This window comes from Dendroctonus ponderosae, unplaced genomic scaffold (assembly GCF_020466585.1).
Source record: "Dendroctonus ponderosae isolate FM_Combo_2020 unplaced genomic scaffold, Dpon_F_20191213v2 Dpon_F_20191213_1, whole genome shotgun sequence".
Lineage (NCBI taxonomy): Eukaryota > Metazoa > Arthropoda > Insecta > Coleoptera > Curculionidae > Dendroctonus > Dendroctonus ponderosae.
Window position 1 is genome coordinate 53230657 of NW_026017110.1, and position 21116 is coordinate 53251772.

At 35.3% G+C, this 21116-nt stretch overlaps 1 protein-coding gene across 5 annotated transcripts; it reads right to left on the reverse strand.

Moving 5' to 3' along the window:
* Window positions 1–447: 447 nt before the first annotated feature.
* On the reverse strand, window positions 448–19591 carry LOC109533817 (protein capicua homolog). 5 transcript variants are annotated; one of them, XM_019899269.2, is made up of 14 exons: window positions 19273–19591; window positions 18863–19174; window positions 18588–18804; window positions 14575–14921; window positions 11782–12067; window positions 11378–11719; window positions 10693–10796; window positions 10155–10634; window positions 8481–8704; window positions 8020–8420; window positions 7626–7967; window positions 7314–7563; window positions 1601–2114; window positions 448–1501 (listed from the first exon to the last, which is right to left on the reverse strand). In XM_019899269.2, exons 2-14 carry the CDS (start codon window positions 19127–19129, stop codon window positions 1382–1384), a joined length of 3894 nt encoding a protein of 1297 aa, XP_019754828.1. In that variant the 5' UTR covers window positions 19130–19174; window positions 19273–19591; the 3' UTR covers window positions 448–1381. The 5 variants fall into 5 exon arrangements, with proteins under 5 accessions (XP_019754828.1, XP_019754830.1, XP_019754827.1 ...); XM_019899271.2 differs by having other exon boundaries at window positions 11782–12013; window positions 18863–19591; XM_019899268.2 differs by having other exon boundaries at window positions 18863–19591.
* Window positions 19592–21116: the final 1525 nt, after the last annotated feature.

Genomic DNA, 21116 nt, shown 5'->3' on the forward strand with positions numbered 1-21116 from the left:
CTGTAAATTGTCTACTGCTGGCACAAATCTTTTATCGTAATATTATATATTTACCATAGTTAAAATAAAACTAGGAGCACCTTTAAACAAAAATTGTCAATGGGATTTTAATTTGCCAAACGATGTGGATTTTCATAATTGATTATTCGGGGGTGCTTTCTAACATATTAGATAGGTTTTAAGCAATGTTTGGGGAGATCAAGACTATTAGAGTTCCTATGGGCTTACGCTTGATATATTTGTTATTTTCTCTAGAAAATCTCGGATCTATAGCGATGGCTAAATATGTTAAAATGTATTCTCTAACTTGCACTTGCTTGTTTAAAAAAATCGACACGGGATTTATAACTTTTCTAGTAGATAAATCAGATATTCTGACAACCCACCAGTTTTCACTTTTTGGGAGCATATATTAGAAACACCCTATATGAATATGTATATACAAAATAGATTAAATAACTATAATTTTTACTTCGACATTTCCAAGGAATTATCTGTATTTTCTTCAAACTATAGATATACCTATAGATTACCAAAATTACAATGGCAAATAAAATTTCAAAAAACATTAAAGACTTGGCACTTTTACTTGTGTCACAACAATAGGCTCTATAGCCTTGAAACAATTGTGAAAATACAAATAAATTTAACTGATTTAAAGTACTTTCTTTAAACAATGCAATGCAGACCATTAAGCTTTAACAAAGGGGGTCGCTTACGCTAGTCTATGGTACCCAGAACGAGGGCAAAGTACTACATCTAATATTGCAAATTTTAAGTCTTACCCAAACATAGCAATGACACAGTAAACGAATGCAATATCATGCCCTCATCAGACGATTTAGCTAAACCATTCATTTAATTCTTTTATATTTAAGGATATTTTTCATTAATAAACCTTTTAAATAATATATATAAAAAATAAACACATTTTATTAAAATAAATAGCAATACATTAAATGATAAAAATTGTTTTAACGTGTTAATAAATTCTTTTTTGGTAAATTAACTAGAGTGGACATGCAAAAGCATCAACTATGAAGAATAATTGGAAATGCCAAAAGGAAAAAAAATTTTTGGAATTTTTTAAAGTGAAAGATTATGAGAATGTTATGGTAAGTATGTGAAAGTTCTTCAATAGGCTCTTGGCAGCTTGCGTTTTGATTGTCTGTAACCCTATCCATCAAACTACAACTAACCTATTAATATTAATGTTTTATAGGCATTACTACATATTAATGTTTTATAGACATATTACCCCTGACGATATATCTTTTGGGTAAGCCTTAAAATTCTGTCATCGCCGATAACGTACTTATAATGAACTTCGCATTAAAAACAGTGCGAAGGAAGACGTAATTAGATCAAATGATTTATCCGGCTAGCTGTTGGAGGATACCTTTAATGGTTCATGAGGTCCAGCTGATTGTGGTCCGGGGCTGGGAGTAAGAGGAGTTAATTGATTATTTTGCGCCATTAGCTTCTGTCGTACCTCACGTATCTGCAAATAAACAATGACTTACCATTAAGTACTCTTGTTAGCAGGTTTAGTAAAAGCTTCATAATAATCCATAATAAAATTACAAAAAATTCAACATACCTTAAGTTGTAAAGTGCCTCTCGTTGGAAAAATATCAGAATGTTCCGCTTGGAACATGGAAGTAGCTTTAGACGACGGAAAGATCGAGTGATCTTTAAACAATTGCATCACTAATTGACGCCTTTGTTCTAATGTTCTTCTATGACCTTTATCAGGGTCCTTAGTTCCAGGAGTGCGCGGAGTACGAGGCGAAGGGGAAGCCCCTTCATCTGCCTCCTGCAATTCCCTAATGTTCTCCAAAGAAAAATCGGGCCCGAAGAAATGCGTACCTGCTACGGGATGAGCAGAAGGCAAAGATAAAGGAGCTTCAGTTGCAGAACTAAGATCTTCTTCGGGGCCTCTTGCAGGTGCCGTTAAAGGCGGCCCCCTTCGTCTTAAGTTTCCGCAATTAAACAATGAAGGACTTGGAATGGAAATGGCGCTTGGTGATTGGCCATCACATGGTTGGAATCGAGGAAGGGACGAAAATTTGGCTTCGAAATTTACAGTCTCCAACACTCTGTGGAAGAGGATACTTGGATAGTGTCAATTTCGATGTAATTATTAAACTGACTGCTACATGCTAATATCTATACTAAATTAAGTCTTCATTGATGTTTACGATAATTTTGATATTGAATGAGAAACGCTAAAGCCTTCAAATTAGTAACGCGTATTCATTCGTACTACTTTATTCTTCATTGATTTAGAGGCGGCTCGTCACGAACAGTGTCGCCAACTAAAACCGGGATATCCTTATAAATTCTTACGGCATTGTGATTTCAATTGTACAAAACTTTACTACATTGCATTAACTTTGCTAAATAATTTTCGTCCTTCCACAGTATAATTAAATCATTTGATACATTAGAGATAAAGCGACAAATTGTACAAAAACTCGACAAACGTACTAAAAGCAGTTAAAAACGAGCCACACATACTTCATCCAGTTTAATATACTTATAACAATTTAACTGTTTTAAAAGCGGTTTGAAAACCATATAATTATAAGAGTATAGTAACTGATTTCAATTTGGCATAATGACTGCAGAATTAAAATATTAAATAAATGATAAAATAAAATCAATAAAAGTAAATACGTAAGTAATACTTGTCGGCTGATTTGATAAACGACAAACTTAATAGAGAAGCTGGGGAAAATATCACATTGTTTATTTAACTGAAATTCTTAGGAATTTAAAAAATTCCTAACCGAAGAACTGTGAAGAAAAAAGGATTTTCAAATTTTTAAACATTACAAAGCATTTATTGATCTTGAACAAAATGCAAACCAAATTTATTATACATCCGGTATAATGAGTTTCTAGAAATAATTTTTCTAATTACGATTTAAAAACCGAAACGTGCAATTTGAAATTTCGGTTTTATTTCATTGCAATTAGTGCAATTGCGAACAAAATTACGTTTCATGCAGCAATGTGAAAACTGGATAATTTACAGTATAGTTTGGTTCATTGAAATAACAAATAACATTGATTTAAAAGAAAACATGATAGAACAGGAAATGGGAAACGGAGAATATTTGTTGGCTTAAATACGAGGGTCGTTTGATAAGCCAGTGACTTTTTGAATTAAATATTTTTTTTTGGCCAAAAAACGTTTTATTTCTCAACATAATCTCTTTTTAGCTCGCTACACTTAGACCAACGTTTTTCCATTTTTTATCCCTTCCAAATAATATAATTTGTCGAGGTCCTCAAAATATGCGTTTCTTTCAATGATGACCTCTTCATTGGACTCAAATCTCTTACCGCCCAGCCATTTCTTCAGGTTTTGGAAACAGGAAATAGTCGCAGGGGGCTACATCTGAAGAATATGCTGGGTGGGGTAGAAGTTCGTAGCCCAAGTCATGGATTTTTGCCATGGCGACTACGCACGTGTGCCCCGTGCATTGTTGTGCTGATGAAACAGCACTTTTTTTCGCCAAATGCGGCCGTCAACATTGAATCTGTCCAAAAGCTGTGAATAATATGCGCCAGTGATAGTTTTACCCTTTTTAAAGTAATCGATGTGAATGACACCGCGTGCATCCCAAAACACTCTCGTCATCGCCTTTTTGGCCGACAGACCCATTTTGGCCTTTTTTGGTGCACGTTCACCTAAATAAACCCACTGTTTTGATTGTTCCTTGGTTTCTGGTGTATTGTGATGGATCCACGTTTCGTCAACGGTTACGAAACGTCGGAAAACTCTTTCGGGTTGTCACGGAACATCGCTAAATATTCATTTGAAATGGTCACACGGAAGCGCTTATGGTCGAGTGTCAGCAATCGCGGCACCCATCATGCGGATAGAATTTTCATATCCAAATATGCATGTAAAATGTGATGTACCCTCTCAGTTGAGATGCCTCAGCCACCTCACGCACTTTTATTCTCCGATCGTCCAGGATCGTTCCATGGATTTTATCGACCATTTCTGGCGTAACAACCTGTTTTGGACGACCGGAACGTTCTGCGTCATTTGTACGACCACAACGAAACTCAGTAAACCACTTCTTAACCATTTAAATTGATGGTGCCCATGGTATTTATAAGGCTTTTCCTTCGTTTCTTTGATAGTTTTTACGTAAAAAGTAATGATTGATCAGCACTCGAAATTAGCTTTTTCCTTTTTCTTCGAAACTGACGATCTCCTTTCAACAGTTAAACACGAACTAAATGACGAAGCGTGCTCAACATTTTACAGCAGTCTACTAACAAACGGCGGCTTACAGGAGTAGTGTTAAATTTATAAATATATTTATATAGTTAAAATTATAAGTTATTGCGCGGGAAACTCAAAAAGTCACTGACTTAACAAACGACCCTCGTATTCGATGAAATAAATGGAAAAGCCATAGAACTGTTTTTCAGTATTCTTAAATTACAAATAGCTATAAATTTAGTACGTATGAGAAATTAAACAAGCAATATTTTTGAATAACAAGAACAATTCCGTCTAAAAATGTTATCCATTAATTTATTATATTTAAAATTTTATCCATAGATGCAAAGCAGCTAAGCAAAAAATCTCGTTTTTCTCAATTTTAAAGTAAATCGTACAAATAGGTATAGTTAATGTACAACCTGTGTCTCCTTTCGGGCAAAAGATTTTTGCTATGCATCGTAGTATGAGCCACACTGTACAAGGTTATTGATTGAACTTTGGCACCCTAATTTGAAATTTAGAGAAAAATTTTAAATACAAAAGTTGCAGATAATAACGTCTAGTTTATTTTAAGATAGTACCAATCGATACAGGGTGTCTCAAATTCAAGTGACAGACCAAACTACTCTTTTTTAAATAGAATGTCGTCATTTTTATTGCATATTCGAGCTATTCGTAAAATTCTAGGCCTATTCGATATAAATGTTCTATATTGATTTTCAACTGTTTTTGAATTAATAACCAATATTGGTTAAATTCAACGAACTCTGTGAAACTGTGTAGACAATCCAGCCGGACATTTTTGCATACAACGGCCTCTGGACGAGTCAATTATGAAGGGATTTTTTAAAATTTTACACCAGATTGTAGCCAGATAATGGGGGCTATCTGGTCATGAAACCTCATTAACCTAGGAAATCTCAATTGAAGGCCAAAGTCAAAATTTTGCCTTTCTCCTAAGAGCTCATGTAAACGAAATTGTCGATCGATAAATCGGTCCACAGCGACCTGAAAATGTTTTTTAGTCCATTGTTTTGAAGACACAAAGACACCCTGTCAAAGAGTTTGACATTTGGCGTTTGTTCGCAATCAAAAATCAAAATGAAAATTTCTGTCCCATAAGAGCCCATATGAAGTAGTAGCGGAAAAATGAATACCAACTTTTTTATGGAGCTTCAGACGGTCGATCGATTGGACTCATTAGATTCAGTTCAGCTCTTTTAGTTACCGAGCTATTTGCAGTTTTTTGGAAACCATATATTCGCGATTTTCGCGAAAACTAAGAAAACTGAAAAGGTTTTTTAGAGAGATTTTATATAGAATAAATAGAAATCTTCGTTTTCGAGTAAAAAAAATAAAATGTAAAATTTCGAAAAAATCGCAAGTTTCACCCATCAAAATGTTTGCCAAAAAAATTGTATTTTGTTTTCAAACTATTCCTTGACAGGTGGTTAGATATGGAAATGTTACATGACAAATCAACTTTAGTTGGTTCAAAAAAAATTCCTCTGTGAGCTACAAGGGGAAGACGAAAAAGTTTGTACAAGCCCTGTGGAAATTTTCAAAATTGAATAAAATTGTCAAATGATATTAGAATTGATTGAAATTCACACCAATTAGTTTTGAGACAAATACGAATCAACTTCATGTCAAATCGATTCGGTAAAGTGGAAGGAAAAAAACTCCATTTAACTCCATATAATGCAATGAAATGCTTTCCAAAAATCAGAAAATGATAATGAATGAATTCAAGTTAGACCGAAACATAGCTAATAGATGTGGTTAATGATTTTTGAATACCATAATGGAAAGCTATAAGTTTCAGATTTTAAACAGACCAATGAATCGAAAAAAATTTCGCAAATTTTCCACTTGTCCATGTTTTATGTAAACAAATTTTTTTAAAATTTTAAGAATTATTCCAATTAGCTGGCGATGACATAGGTCGATAGAGGAACAACGCAGCTTTAAAATTCAATGAAATCGATTGCAACAGGATAAAAGGTTAACCTTGAAAATTCAAGTAAAATTTGGGAATCGATTTTGAGAATTATTATAGAAGAATTACTATAATAGAACAAAAATAAAGATTAAGTTTGGCATTGGATATTGTCAAACATATAAAAAATATATTTAAAATATAAATTAGCTCGCATATGCAATAGAAAGTACGGCATTCCAATTAAAAAAATGTATGTTTGATCTGCCACTTGAATTTGATACACCCTGTATAAATTGGTATTATCCTAAAATAAACTAGACGTAAATATCTACAATTTTTGTAGACAACATTCTTCTCTAAATTTCAAATTAGATATAAAAAAGCGTGGCCAAAAGTTGAATCAATATTGGTCATTAACTGAAAAACAGTTGAAAATCAATAGAGAACATTTATATCGAATAGGCCTAGAATTTTAGGAATAACCCGAATATTTTTAGGAATAGCCCGAATATGCAATAAAAAATACGACATTCTATTTTAAAAAAACACAAAAAATAACATTTTAAAAGCCATGTTTATGTTTTCAGTAAAGCATGTAACACGTCACCGTATAGGGAGTTTACACATTAATTTTACATATCCACGTAATTTGTATGTTGAAAAAATTACACTCATTTAACTTATTTTTCGTGGCTTTATCTGATTTTAGTTAAATAACTCACAAACAGAACCCTCACAGGAATCCTAAACGCAGCAATGGAAAAAACACTATGCCAAGTGCTCTGTATGTTGGAATTTGAACTTTAATGGTTTTGGTCATATTTAAATAATAGGTTACTTTTTAAAGATTTAACTATTTGTAGTTAATTTTGCTCGCATTGACTGACAATCCGCCTCTGCATCAAGTAGAAAAATCATCATCATCAAAGAAAGCACTGCAATCACTCATCTATTAGCCTGTGATTGAAAGAACACTCTAAATTGGAACAATTATTCTAGTTTAAATGCATTAAAGGCCGAATGTATTCCACAGTCTCTTTAGTTTATCAAGCTCTAAATCACGAATTAAAAGCATTAATAATTTGAAAATTTTTCAAACGTAAAAAATGTTATACAACTTACTTGTCCATTCCGTCTTCAATATTTCGCTTGAAGAAACTTTTCTTGGCACAAGGCGACTGCAGGTCCGGGCTTCCCTCAGCACTTCCTTGTGAAGGTATACTAACTGCCATGGATTGACGTCTTTGCAAAGGTGCTCGACCAAGTTGGGCTGGGGTAGGAGCCAATTTGAATTCACCACCACCATCGTCTTGGGCGTTTGTATCATCTTCTAGAGACGGACATTTAACTTTAGATTTCTGGTAGAACAGAGCTGAAAACGTTAAATGTTTCTGTAGGAACACGTTTGTTCGCCGGAAGTTTTTAAAGACATACGTTCTCTTTTGGGCGTATCAACAGCGGCTACAACTCTGGAAGGTTGGCTCACGATTACTGAATGTGGTGGAGCACTAGAGGCCGTGACTTTAGGCATTAGTTGTAGTGATAAGCGAGAAGGATCATAAGTTGGCGGTTGAACATAAACACACTGTAAGGGCATATCTGAAGAAGCCGAGGAAGAAACTTGCATAACAAATGGTTGTCTATCTGAAGATGCTTCACTGATGCATAAGTTCGTACCATTCCCTATTAGAACTGTTAACGGCGATTGATAATTGTCCGATGTAGCCTTAGCTGACATTGCCGGTTTTAAAATTGCCAGTGATGATCCATTTCCAACTAAAACAGTAAACACTTATAAACTGTAATTATTGTGAGTGTACTACCTTACCGGTTGAAAAAGCCGTTGTTGGTGTACTTGGTTGTGAAGATTGTATGTCTTCCGTTTTAATTGATTGAGGAGAATAAGGTACTGTTTTAAAATGGCTTCCTCGTGGCTGAAAATATGACAAATGGTTCGACGAAGTGGCAGTAGCTGTATTGAAAGCGCCGCTTGACTGTGGAGGGCCATCAGCTTCATAATGAGACTCAGAGTCGGAATCAGTAACTTTTTCTTTACATTTCAAGTCAATTTCTAGACTCAGGGGATCGGCAATAACCAAGTGATCGTCGTCTTCATCATCAACCTGCCGTTCAGTCTGACCAGGGCTAACTGGAATATCGCATTCTCCTGTTGAACTCAATTTGCTCCTCCCGGATCCTGTAGATGATTTCCTCCTATCCTTATTACACCTAAATTAAATTACGAAATACAATCACTTTAAAAAACAAATCTAATGATAGAGAACTCACCATTTCCATTCTGGATGCGCCCGAAAGTGAGCTTCTTTGACTTCAGTGGCTAGTTCGTGATATTTTTTCTTTTCCACTGGGCCCAAAGCGTACCACCATTCACCTAAGATTTTTGACACGGTGCGATTGTCTTGATTGGGATGTCGTTGATGAACTAATCCCCTGTGACGCTTGGAGAAAATCATAAAGGCATTCATAGGTCTTCGTATCCTCTCCTTATTGTTCTGAAATGAAAACATCTCATATACAAGGCGATTTTTAAGTGATAGACTTCAAAAAGGTAAGCGTTATATTTATTTACTTAACTTATTCCAAATATCAAATGTTAATGCTAAAAACGGTGCATGTTTATGAAAATGATGAGTTACGGAGTCAGTCAACGAAATGCTGCAACCGCATGTTTTCTTAGTTACCTTCAGACCCGTATATAGTCAATCTAGTGCATAGAGCAATAGTAACTAGGACTAGCGAGAACATCGCGGAGTTTATGTAAGTAGACCACGTAAAAATGTTCAAATAGCGGAATAATCGTCTTTCGAATTTCGTGTTATCCTAGAAGATCCATCAAGAAATATTCGGGAAATTGCAAGACACGTCGACGAAAGCCAAACAAAAATATGACCCGTTGTATTATATAAACCTCTGGACAAAATTAACGCATCAAAAGGAAATTAGAAAAAATGTCCAGTATTTCCTTTATTTTTTTAAAGGTTGAAATCATACAACCAACGTGATATTGTAACAAAATGTTTTCTACAAATGTTTGACAAATTATAAAGGTTGAATCTGAAAAAAAATCGACTAAAAACAGAAAAAAAAACAATAACGTCAAGTGCAATGAAAACCTAACAATAAAATGCTTAAAAAACTTTTTAAAGTTAAATTAAATATCAAGAATTCGAATTTATGTGTAGACCTCCTCTAGCTCTTATTACTGCTACCATTCGTCTGGGCATGCTGTTAATCAAATTTTAAATAGTCTCTTGGGTAATATTTTCCCATTCCCTAAGATTCACAAGACCTGGTATGTGTTGTCTGACTGATCGTTTAAGTGCATTCCATGATGCTCTATCGGATTCATATCTGGGCTCCTTGGTGGCCAGTTCATGGTTGGAATATTCACGGATCGAAGGTAGTTAAGTACCTCAACCTCTCTAGCAACGTGGGGCCTAGCGTCTTGTATAAATAAGAAATTGTTTCCGATAAATGGTGCAAATGGCATCACATGTTCTTCTAAGACGTTTTCCAAGGAGAAATGCGAATTCATGGATCTTCTCCGTATAGGGACCAGATCTGTGCGACCATGAAGCAGATTCCTCCCCAGAACATTACTGATCCACCAAAAAATAAATCCACCAAATATTTTCGTCAGCAGCCAACAATTAAAAATATTTTAGAGTAAAAAAAATTTGCGGCGCGCCGGTTGCCTCACTGTTAACAAGTTCCGATGCGCTGTATTATGTGCACTGCCATTTAAAAGTTAAGAAAATTATCGAAGCTCATAAATGCCGATTTCCAGCAAGAAATACTGCTCTTTTTTTGTTGGTACACTTACACTGAACTGATGCTGCGGACTGAATCGCTTTTATTATTTTTGCTTGTAAGACTACAGTGTTAACACAATTTTATATCACCCTGAAAAACCTATATATAAAAAATAAATATAATTTTTACCTTAGCATCTCTGCCATGTAATGCGCTCATAGATTGGGTTCTTCGCTGCGGTGTGGTTGAAGTCCTTCCGATTTCCATACCTCCTGAACTGTCACCGCTTTCAGATTCAAAGACATCATCGTCATCTTCGTCGTCGGGAGGAGTTGGAACCACCTCATGATCAGCAATATCAGTCTCAGATATATCATTGCTATTAGGAGAGATGGTTCCAGCGTGTATTCCACTGCCACCGGACAATATTGGAACTATTGCGTGCCAGGGCACTGCAAAAGCAGACGCGGGACTACCGACTTGAGAAGACTGTATCAGATTGGAAGTGGTTTGCTGAGGAGATGACGACTCAATGGCTTGTTCGGGGGTAACGATTACACCAGCAGGTACTGATCTAGATTGAGGAGCGGCAGGCAGAATTGGAACAAGCTGAGTCGGATGAACAATTACTGCCGGTTGGGCGCTTCGCATGTGATCACTCTGTATCACCTTTATTAAAACAGCAATGTAGTAAAAAGCAAACATGATTTACGATGTTGCAACTTACTCGTCTTTGTGGAGATTTAGCTTCGTCTATTCTGCCATTCATCACGTTCTTAATAACAATCAAATTCTTCTGGTCTTGGTGTTGAGGGACTATGTATAATGACCCTACCAAAAGTAACAGGATAAGTGGCATTACTAAATATCTTAGAAGTAATTTATTATACATTAGCGCTGATACCCCCAGGAATAAATGGGAATTAGTTGTTTTGGGGATTCGGCCTGGGCAGTGGTAAGAAAATAGAAACGCCTTTCAGCTACCAAGCTTTCGACAATTCGATTATTTTTTGCCTTCATCCCAAGAGAACCCTCTAAAATTTTAGTTGACATTACGTTATCTAAGTTAATTTCTTAATAAAATATGTAAAATCTAGTGAACAAAAAGACTTCAATAAAATGAAAACTATTTTTATTTCTAACTCTTAAGGCACCCGCAGACGAGCGACTTTTGTAGCGCGACAGTTTTAACGCTCAAAATAGAAATAATTATTTTAAACACAGTCGCGCACGAGCGACTTTTTGTAGCCACTACTAGCGACTGCGGGCGACAGTCGCTGAAGATGGAACTTGTGCCATTCTAAAGGTTAGACGCAGCGTCTAAACGCCTTTTCACACGGGCGTCTCTGTAGCGCTTCTTAGTGGCGTATAAACACCTCATGTATAAGCCAGAAAGTAAAGATGTAACTAACCTGAAGTATGTGGAGCTAATGTAACAACCCTCTCCTCAACAGGGGAATTGTGTTGTAAAGCTTGCGCATTTTCTATTGAGTTAATGTTGCCCCATGGCCTCGGCCTGGGAGACACTCGAATAACGCTTTGAGCAGTTTGTACTGGTCGAACCAATTCAGGTCTTATTACTGGTTGATGGTAGGGAGGATAGGCTGGAGCTCCACCACCGATCGGCAAAAACACGTTCTGCCTAGGACCTACAGTTACGGGAGACGGCACTCCTCCAAGCCGGGCAACTGGAGAGCCAGCCGTACCAGGGGAAAATGCAGCAGGAGTTGCGGACCGTGAGCTTCCTAATGATACTGAAAAAAACATATTCATCAACACCATGCAAATTGCAAATAAACAATGTAAGATAACTTACCTAACATATTTGCAACGTCAGTTTCCTCTTGATCAAATCGTCCAGTTACTCGTCGATCTTGAGCATTCGGAGATGTTTCAGAATCTCTGGAAGTGTCTTCACCGTCTTGCTTGCTCCCAGCTCTAGGAAATGTTCCTCTAAGCCCATTCCCTTTCTGGCTCAAATGACGAGAACAGTAGCCTCGTCTCTGGCTCTCCTTATTGCAATTTGGCTTCGAACACAATCTACGCCACTGCTTTCCATTATACTTTTTTCGAATACCGTTTGGATTAGAAACAACATCTCCCTGACAGAATAAATTTAATTAACCTCTTGGTTAAAACGGGACTGTCAAGAATTTGATGATTAAAAATGAAGAGAGATATTTTTACTTTCCCAACGTTAACGGTCTAATGAAAATGTTTATATGCAGGATGTTCCTTAATATCACGTACAGGGTAACCCACATTATTCTAGACTTAATCTTACCAGGAAACAAATAGGTCCTGCCACTCCAAAATTAGATTCAACTTATGTCCCAAAAAACATATCAATTTTGTTTTTTTTTAAACAGAGCACCCTATATATAAATACATTAATAAATGCCACAGCAAATATATATACAAAATAAGCTGCAATAAGGCATAGTATAGAAACTGTGAACCTTTGATATAACATATCGTGGAAAAATGTGAAAACGGAAGACAACATTCAAAAAATTATAGAACCACGTTACGAGCTATTCAACTTCTAAGCCTGCTAAATAACATAACTTTTGACTCAATTTTTCGGCTTATTTTAAATGAGACACCATATAAGGGCTAAAAATATAACACCTTTAAAATCAATAAACCAATTAAGTAAAATCAATCGTTTTTCAGATAATTTTAATAATGACAAACGATCAAATCCTTGACTGTCTCTGAATTGAGTCCGGTTTGAAACAGGACCTTTATTCTTTCAATGGAATGTAATAAACTTGTAAAAGTAAATAACCATGTAATCATAGATAAAGTGTTGTATTTAAAATAACAAAATTTTGCTATACAATTTTTAGCGACCCTGCATAGTTGAATCTCATTATAAAATGTGAAACGCTTCTAAAAAAAATCCTAAAAGTTCGACTAGACATTTACATTTGTTTACTCGTGAAGTAAAGCCTAGAATAAGAGCCACCCTGTACATACGGAGGGGAGTAATAATTTAGCTTATTTTACGGTAAAAAAATCATATGAAAATAGGTCTGCAAGTAGTTCGCTTCAAATTTACAAGATTTTGTAATTTGTTTAGTTATTTCTTTAGAAATGCAGTTTCTGAGATATTATGCTCAAACGTGACCTCCTGAGTTACAGTGTAGAATTTGTAGAATTGGTTCGGAGAATCTAAGGAGTGATAATTATTCAAGGGTCATGTTCGCTTTTCCTTTCAGAGATGTTTTCAAGTGAGCCGCTGGTAGACTCTAAAAATATATAATTAATTTCGCGATTTGTTACAAACTTTTTCATTTTTTGTTTTTTAGCATCTGCGACCGTTACCGAAAATTAATTAATGAAAATAAAATTACTCATTATAAGCATTGTAAGCAAGTACTACGTATTACACGGAATCCTTCATGTGAACACTATACTGCATATTTTCGTTTCAATTTTTTCTCGATAACGGCTTGAAAAAAGTACTAGTAATCCAAACGGAAAACTGATTTTGTCCCCCAAAAATATCACACCGAGTGGTGTTAGAAAACCTGAAAAAAATCTTTAAATTTCAACACACCCTAGAAGGGAAGCATTTACGAACCCATATACACAGAGTGGTCCGAATTTAATCCGCGATTTAAAAACATACCGAAATTACAATACAGTCTACAAGTGTTTTGTAGTAGAATATTGGCTCTTAAAAACGCACTAACGCGTCTCCAAACTATTTTTACTCTCCTAAGATTTAATCTTATAATTATTTATTTTTAAATTTCTTAACAATCTGTAGGGGAATGAAACTTGGTATGCATGTTAGGCTTCACAGTATTAATAAAATTATTATTAACCTATTTCAAAATTCTGTTGAGAGAGTAAAGATACCGGGGACGTTAAATTTTTTTTACAGATAGGATCCTTTCTAAAGATAACTTTCGATGCAAGATAGATATACATGTAGATATATGCAAATAAAATGCGAGCTTGTATACTCTCCCATAAACTACCAAATCGACAGTGCAACTAATTTTACTAATCGATTGCTGGTTCTAAATCCCTCGCCAGAAGTTTATGAGCGATAATAATTAGTTTGATGCAGTCTTCGCAGTTTACTGACTTTTTTGCGTTTTAAAATAATATTTGCTAAATTACATAGCCGTTAGCTCCGCTAGGGCGTACTTTTGGACTTAGCATTTAGAATATTTCTTCAAAATATCGCAGAATAAATTCATTACGCCTGCTGGGCCTAAAATCGCTCGGCAACTACTGACTTTTCCAAATCGAAATAGCAATTTACTTAAAAACCATGCCATTTCAAGAAAATTATCCACCCAAGGTTCAAAGTTTCCGTATTAACACATTCAACATGTGAAAATATGTGAATGTGTTGTGTCTATGTTTAATACGCCTGTAAGCGTTAACAAGCCAATTTTATCCTTTGCTCCAGCTATAGAACATCCTGTATATTATATTTGATTCTTTAGTAATAGAATAAACTAACTTATTTTCCTATAGTTTGTACCGGATATTTAGAATCACCCTGTATATTGCCTATATAATGAAAAATTAAATATGGAATAAAATACACAAAACCAAATAAAATTCGCACATGTCAACTACACACCTTTTTGTATTTGTGCGGAGTGGCCGGTTGACTTGGAGTAACACTACTAGATGATGACCCTCTGCTGTGCATGCTACTTCTTTTGCTTCCCCCCGAAAGTTTCGCTTCTTCAGTGCTAAAACCTTCTTGTTTTAACTCATCTTCACTTTCACAAAACTCATCGTACATCCTTCCATTAGACAATGGAGTACATGCACTAACAGGAGTATGAAGAGTAGTTGTTGATGACCGACCATAGTCATTTTGTTGATTTGTCGATAATTCTAAGTGTTCGAGTTCATCCCACCATGGGGGTCGCAATAGACGTAAATCAGCTCTTTTAACTCTTAGTTCATAAGACTTCTCACCTAAGCAAAAACAATATTCGTACTTTATGTGATTGGCTATTAAATCCGATGTATGTCTATCTTCTAATATTTCTAATATTGACATAATTTTTTTAGAGCCGCGTTGATAAGTGAGATGATTGCTTTCTAAGCGCCACGAATGAAATCTTTAGTCGCTGTAGACGAGACTTAACTTTTAAATAGACCTTGAATCAGTGATAAAACACCATAGTAAATTCCACATTTGCGTAGAAGGAGAAATGATATGTGTCTATTGATATCAAAACAGATGTAGTACGAAGCATGCTTTGAAATAAAGAAATTTGAACCAAAAACGAACCATGAAGATATAAACGTCAAATAGGATATTATTGATATCAAACGGAGACGCAATGGAAGGCAGCTTTTCGGCAAGAAGTATTTAAATTTTCGTGTTTTACTGGAGACAAATGAATATTTCAAAATATCAAGGGGTGATGCAATCAATACAAGGCATCATTTTGAGCCAAACAATTCAATTGAAAAAGGCGGAAGCGAACCGCTCACCAAAAACTAGCAAACGATTGGCTTTGCTTTTACTATTGAAAGCGCAGATTAGCCAGACAAAAAAGACGCTTTACATCGTCTTCAGTCTTCAGAACTAAAACAGTGATTTATTTTACGGGTAATGACTAGAATCCCTATAACTTATGATTATGGATTTAATCGATTCTATGTTGCTGCTAAGAAAAGTTGATGACATTTTTGATAGTTGTGTGAGTGAGCAAGCAAAGTGATATTTTTTTTAAGTTTTCTTCATTGTAAAAAAGGCCCTTGTAGATAAATTTCAATTTTAGTCTTTATGGTTAACCCAATACATTATTTTAATCCAAAGATCCGATCCGATGTAAGTTGGTGGTGAGTGAGCGCATTATACATCAGGTGATGAATTTCAACTATCTGGGGTACAGGTATCGAGCAGTAGAAGTACAGTGAATGTCAGATCAGAGGTGACAGTCAGATCAGAAAAGTCGTAAGAGTATCAGGGTGTCTGCAAGATATAATTTGGAAGAACAAATATATGACCACAGAGAGCAAGACCTGCGTCAGGCCTATAATGATCTACGCCGCCGAGACAAGAGCTGAAACGTCTGTTACCAAAAGTAAAATGAAAACAGCGGAGATGAAAATCTTAAGAACAATAAAAGGAATCACATTGCATGACAGCACACCCAACGAGAATACCAGAAGAGAACTGGGAGTGCAGGACGTTGTCAGATGGGTGAGAAACAGACGCCAGTGTTGGAGAGACCACATAGAACGAATGAGTCGAGACCGAATTGCAAAGTGGGCCAAAACACAAAAACCAGAAATAAGGCGTTCAGCTGGCAGGCCCCCAAAACGCTGGTATGAAAGCTGGACATCGGGATCACAGGAAGGCTGATAACAGAATTGACGGATTTTGTCCGTTTTACGCGAAGAAGAAGTATTCGACTCGAACGAAAACTCCGGAAACGGCAACTCAAACACTTCAAACACTAACGAACAATACAATGTTATGGTTGTATAAATGATTACAATGAGATTAACACCAAACTCTTCAAAAAATCAACTTCTGCTCACCAACCATAGACTTAACGCCGACTCACCTACAATCATTGCAGACGGTCAAACAACAGACCTAAGAAACGACGTAAAATACCTAGGAATCACATTGACCAAAAACTCGAATTCACCAAACACACACGAATTATCAGAACAAAACACTTCCGTTCACTAACATACAAAGACAAAGCAGACCTCTCTTAGACTACGGACATACAATCATGGTAAACGGATCGGAAAGAACAAAGCGACATATACAAACAACAGAGCAAATTGCGCTAAGACTAGTAGTGTAACTATAACTTGGTAAAAATAACAGACAGACTAAAACGAATTGAAACGAAATGGAAAAACAACTCGTATAACTGGGCTACAATGAACCTTCTCTACCTCATAAGTCCAATAAGACAATCTCGTTTCAGTTCTCCGACAACCACAACACCGAAGATCTACAAACGTCACAACTAACCCACCAAGTGAAGTTTATTATTACAGTCTAGTTTCAGCGTTTAATTAAAAAAAAAAAAAGGAATTGTAAATTCAAGGGCAGAAATACCATGTGGTCGATAGCCTTTTTCTAAGGAAATAAAGATGTTTTATATTATATATACAGGGTGTCCCGTAAGCTCATGATCAAAAGGGTACTGCGATATTCTTTGAACCAAAAGAAGACGATCTAACTTTTAATAACAAAAAATGTCTGGCTCCTTCTGCTTCAAGAATTAACCACTTGTCCAAAACGGCTGAACTCGATTGTTTCATCAAAATATGAGTCTTACATAAGAACAAATTCACAGCGAGTTTCACTGAAATACATCGTACCATTCTCCCGATATTTCAAAAAAGATAAATTTTTTGAAGAACTTTGACCATCAATAGCAGAGGAGCCAGACATTTTTTGTTAATAAAAGTTGGGTCAGATCGTCTTCTTTTGGTCCAAAGAATATCGAAGTACCCTTTTGATCATGAGCTTACGGGACACCCTGTATATTAAAAAGTTGAACTTCGAAAACTTTTATCCGCTACTGCAGGCGGGACTTGTTAACTATTAACCCATTTAATTAAATACTTTCGTATTTTTAACCCTAATCTTATGAACATGTAATCCAATTTCCAACAAAAGTTAAACATTTTATCTCATTCGGTCAGCTAATATTGTACACTTTGATGCGATCGTCCGTATTCAGATTGCTGTTGTATTCAGTTAACAATGACTAGCTGTTTTAATTCGAATTATATCGATTAGTAAATAAGCAATATTAGTAATATCTCGCGTATGAAAACAATTTGAGTGTTTTTCAGCAATCCCGAGGCAGCATTGATTATCGTTTACTTCGTTACTTACGCAACATGAAAATGAAGGAAACATTTCTGAAATTAGTCCGGGGCAGTAATGAGGAAGTACACATAAGTATGGAGAATTATGTCGAAGGGTTATCTAATATTTTCCTCAAAAGGAAAGTAGAAATTAGAAATCAAGAGGGTGGTTTTCCCTTCACCCACATGCCTGTAAATCGTATTCTTTTTTAGCAAAATTTATCGGTTGCAAACGATACACCCGAAGAAGTTTAATTTTCATTTCTCGGGTTTTTACGAAATCACATATATACATTCTTACGACATTAACAAACACATTTTTTGGACACTCTAATTTTGTCTTGGTGGTAGTTTCGCAGCAAGATGAAACTATAAGATTTCACTTTGTTGTTCAAAACGTGATTAAATTACTTATATAATAAATTTGTGAGTGCTTTTTGATTTTATAATAATACATGCGAGTACAAATATATTAGTATGCAGTAGTAAATGTTAGCATAAATTGTTGGTTGGATTATGACGATTACTAAAAAAACGGTCCGATCTGCTTTAAAATCAAAGTTCTTTTATGTTTCAAATTTTGAATAGTACTCAAGTTACTTAACACCTATGAAATGTTTATATCTGCATGTCTAAGTTGAACACACTAATTAAAAACCAGGATGGGCATATTGAAATATATAAGTGCAAAAATTTCTAAAAACTAGTTTTTTCAGTTGGGTCCGTTTTCCTTATGATAATACATATTATATTAACTTGGTAATGCATGTTGTAACTTCCACTTACCAATTACTGCGACTACAAACCGTATTGGCTGACCATCCAGAATTGTGCATACTATGCCTTCAACAAATATACTCTGGTTCTGCCGGACGCAAACTCTGGTACCCAAAGTTATTTGATTTACTGAGGGGCTGGCATCACCAATAACATTGTAACAATCACTGTCAAACACATTTTCATATCGTTTTCGCTCCCCTTTCTCATCGAGAACTACTGTAATCTAGAATAAAATTGATTTAAAAAACGTGAGCTGTAGTATGAGAATAAATACTACTTACGGAATCTACTCCTGCGTCCCTAATTACGCCGGGAAGATACCAATCACCTTGCTTAGCTAACACTCTATGATCGCACCATTCACTAAGGTCAACAGGTGGAGGTGCAGGAGGTACTTTTTGTTGATTATAAGGATACTCAGTAGTTGTAACATTTGGTAAGGTTTGAACTACTGAGACTGCTATGCAACTGTTAGGTTGTCCACCTTCATCTAATTCTGAAGGATCAAATTTTCGCTTTTTGGGCAGTTTACGAACCCCCATGTCCATTTTGGGATCTCTCCTATTGCTAGTGCAATATTTTAAGAATAGGTTCTAAAAGGTTTTTGTGCAGAATGATGCATCATCTCTCTCAGCCACCAAATGTTTGCAGTGCAATTAACCGCATGATTGGGATACAAATCTAATCTCACCTGGTTGTGATTGACATTAGGAGATTGCTGAGTTCTCTGATGGCAACAAAAATATCTTGGTAGTACTTTATGAATGAATTGTTATTATAGTGAAATAGTAAATAAACAACCAGGATCCTAATTTCCAGAGGTTTTCATATTAACGATGGTAAGGATCGGGCAATCAGCTGCCAATTTTGCGGGCCACACAACGCTTGAACTTCCAAAGATTCAAACACTATTTAGTAAAAACTATCACAATTTTTTTAACACCCACAAAACAAGGAACCTAATATTCCATGAATCAAATAATTGACGAGTTGACATTGCATTTGCATTGTTGCCATATAATAGGGAGATATATAGATAAAGACAGGTACATAATCTGATATAATCCACACTTGTCTCAAGTATATCAAGCTTCTCTAATATATCCGTTCAAAGTTGCATTTTTTTATATCTTATATTTCGGAAAATTTGGAATATAAATTGTGCCCGAAAATCCTTCCTAGTCAAACATGGAATCCAAAAAATGCAGTGTCCTTTTAATGTAGAAAGTCCATGTAATAGACAATTTTTAAACTTTGCCAAATTTTTCTTAAATACTACAAAAAGATCAATAAAATACGTACAACTATTGAGTTTTAACGGAGATAACCCCACTAAGAATTATGCATAGTTAGTTTTTATGTCGGCAACATAACTTTCAGCTATATGTTATTTGGGTCCATATTATTTTTTTATCAGAACACTATATTTTTATTTCGATTTCTATACCATATCATATTTTCACCACTTTTGTCTGTGCAAAAAAATAATTTCAATATTTCGATATTAAAGCCACTGGCGCCTTTAAAATATACGTTGGATACTACTCGTGATAGACGTCACGCTACTGTAACAGCATTACTATTCAGACTGTATACTTCGGTATTTAGCCAGTGCCACAACTGCTATAACACCACCCACAAAGGGATCAATTTAAAGATTATTTTTATTTTGAAATTGTTTAATCCATTAGCAGTGCTAGGCAAATTGCTTTAATCATTTAATTTTTAAATAATTTTCTATTAATATAATCAAGCACTGGAAAATGAAGAGTACCAGGCTATGCTAACAATGTCTAACAATGCGATCGTCATTTGTTTCGTAGCGCCAAGACAGATTCGTTATTTAGTGACAAGTTCAGAATTCAGGTCGTACTTGGTGCAGACTCCCGCTGAAAAGAACTATACGATTATTACCGAGGCAGAATCTCTAATTTGAGTGAGAGAATGGCAGATTTTTATAGAATAATACATTTATCTGCATCGAGAATCTAACTTTGAATCGGCGCGCTTTTGACAGTTTTGTCACTAACCCTATACAACTGCTTTTTCTTTGGCCGCCCGAAATTATGGGGTGGAAACTCGATCAAAATAGCAGAACTAATTAAACCATTTTCGAAAACATACCTGTTAATAAACCTACAGATTAATGCAGGCTCAGAATTAAACTGTGATGATCGGTTTTATGAAACACAATTAAGCAGTGTTACCAAATGCTTCAGCATTTCTATCAAACTTTTTAATTAGCAATTTATTGATTATCATCAAGCCGAAATAATAAAATACATCGTGCACCTTATATATCCAAAAAGCTGTGCATGTGGGAACTTCTTTATGGAGAAAAAATCTTGTTTTATATGCCCTACCATATTTATGGAACACCCTGTATACAAATTAACACTCATTATTATTAGGAGTTGTTCAATGTGTTAAATTTGATACAATTCATTGCCATTAGGTAGTTACGCTGTACTGATTATAAACCAAAGTACATATATAGTGGAAATACAAATTCCGAAGTATTTTCTTCCATTTGTT

Coding starts and splice junctions, on each gene's coding strand:
- LOC109533817 (XM_019899269.2), bottom strand. CDS start 19,129: ATGGACATGGGGGTTCGTAAACTGCCCAAAAAGCGAAAATTTGATCCT. Junction 7,564..7,625: donor TGATACGCCCAAAAGAGAAC/GTATGTCTTTAA, acceptor TAACGTTTTCAG/CTCTGTTCTACCAGAAATCT. Junction 1,502..1,600: donor GAGGCACTTTACAACTTAAG/GTATGTTGAATT, acceptor GTTTATTTGCAG/ATACGTGAGGTACGACAGAA.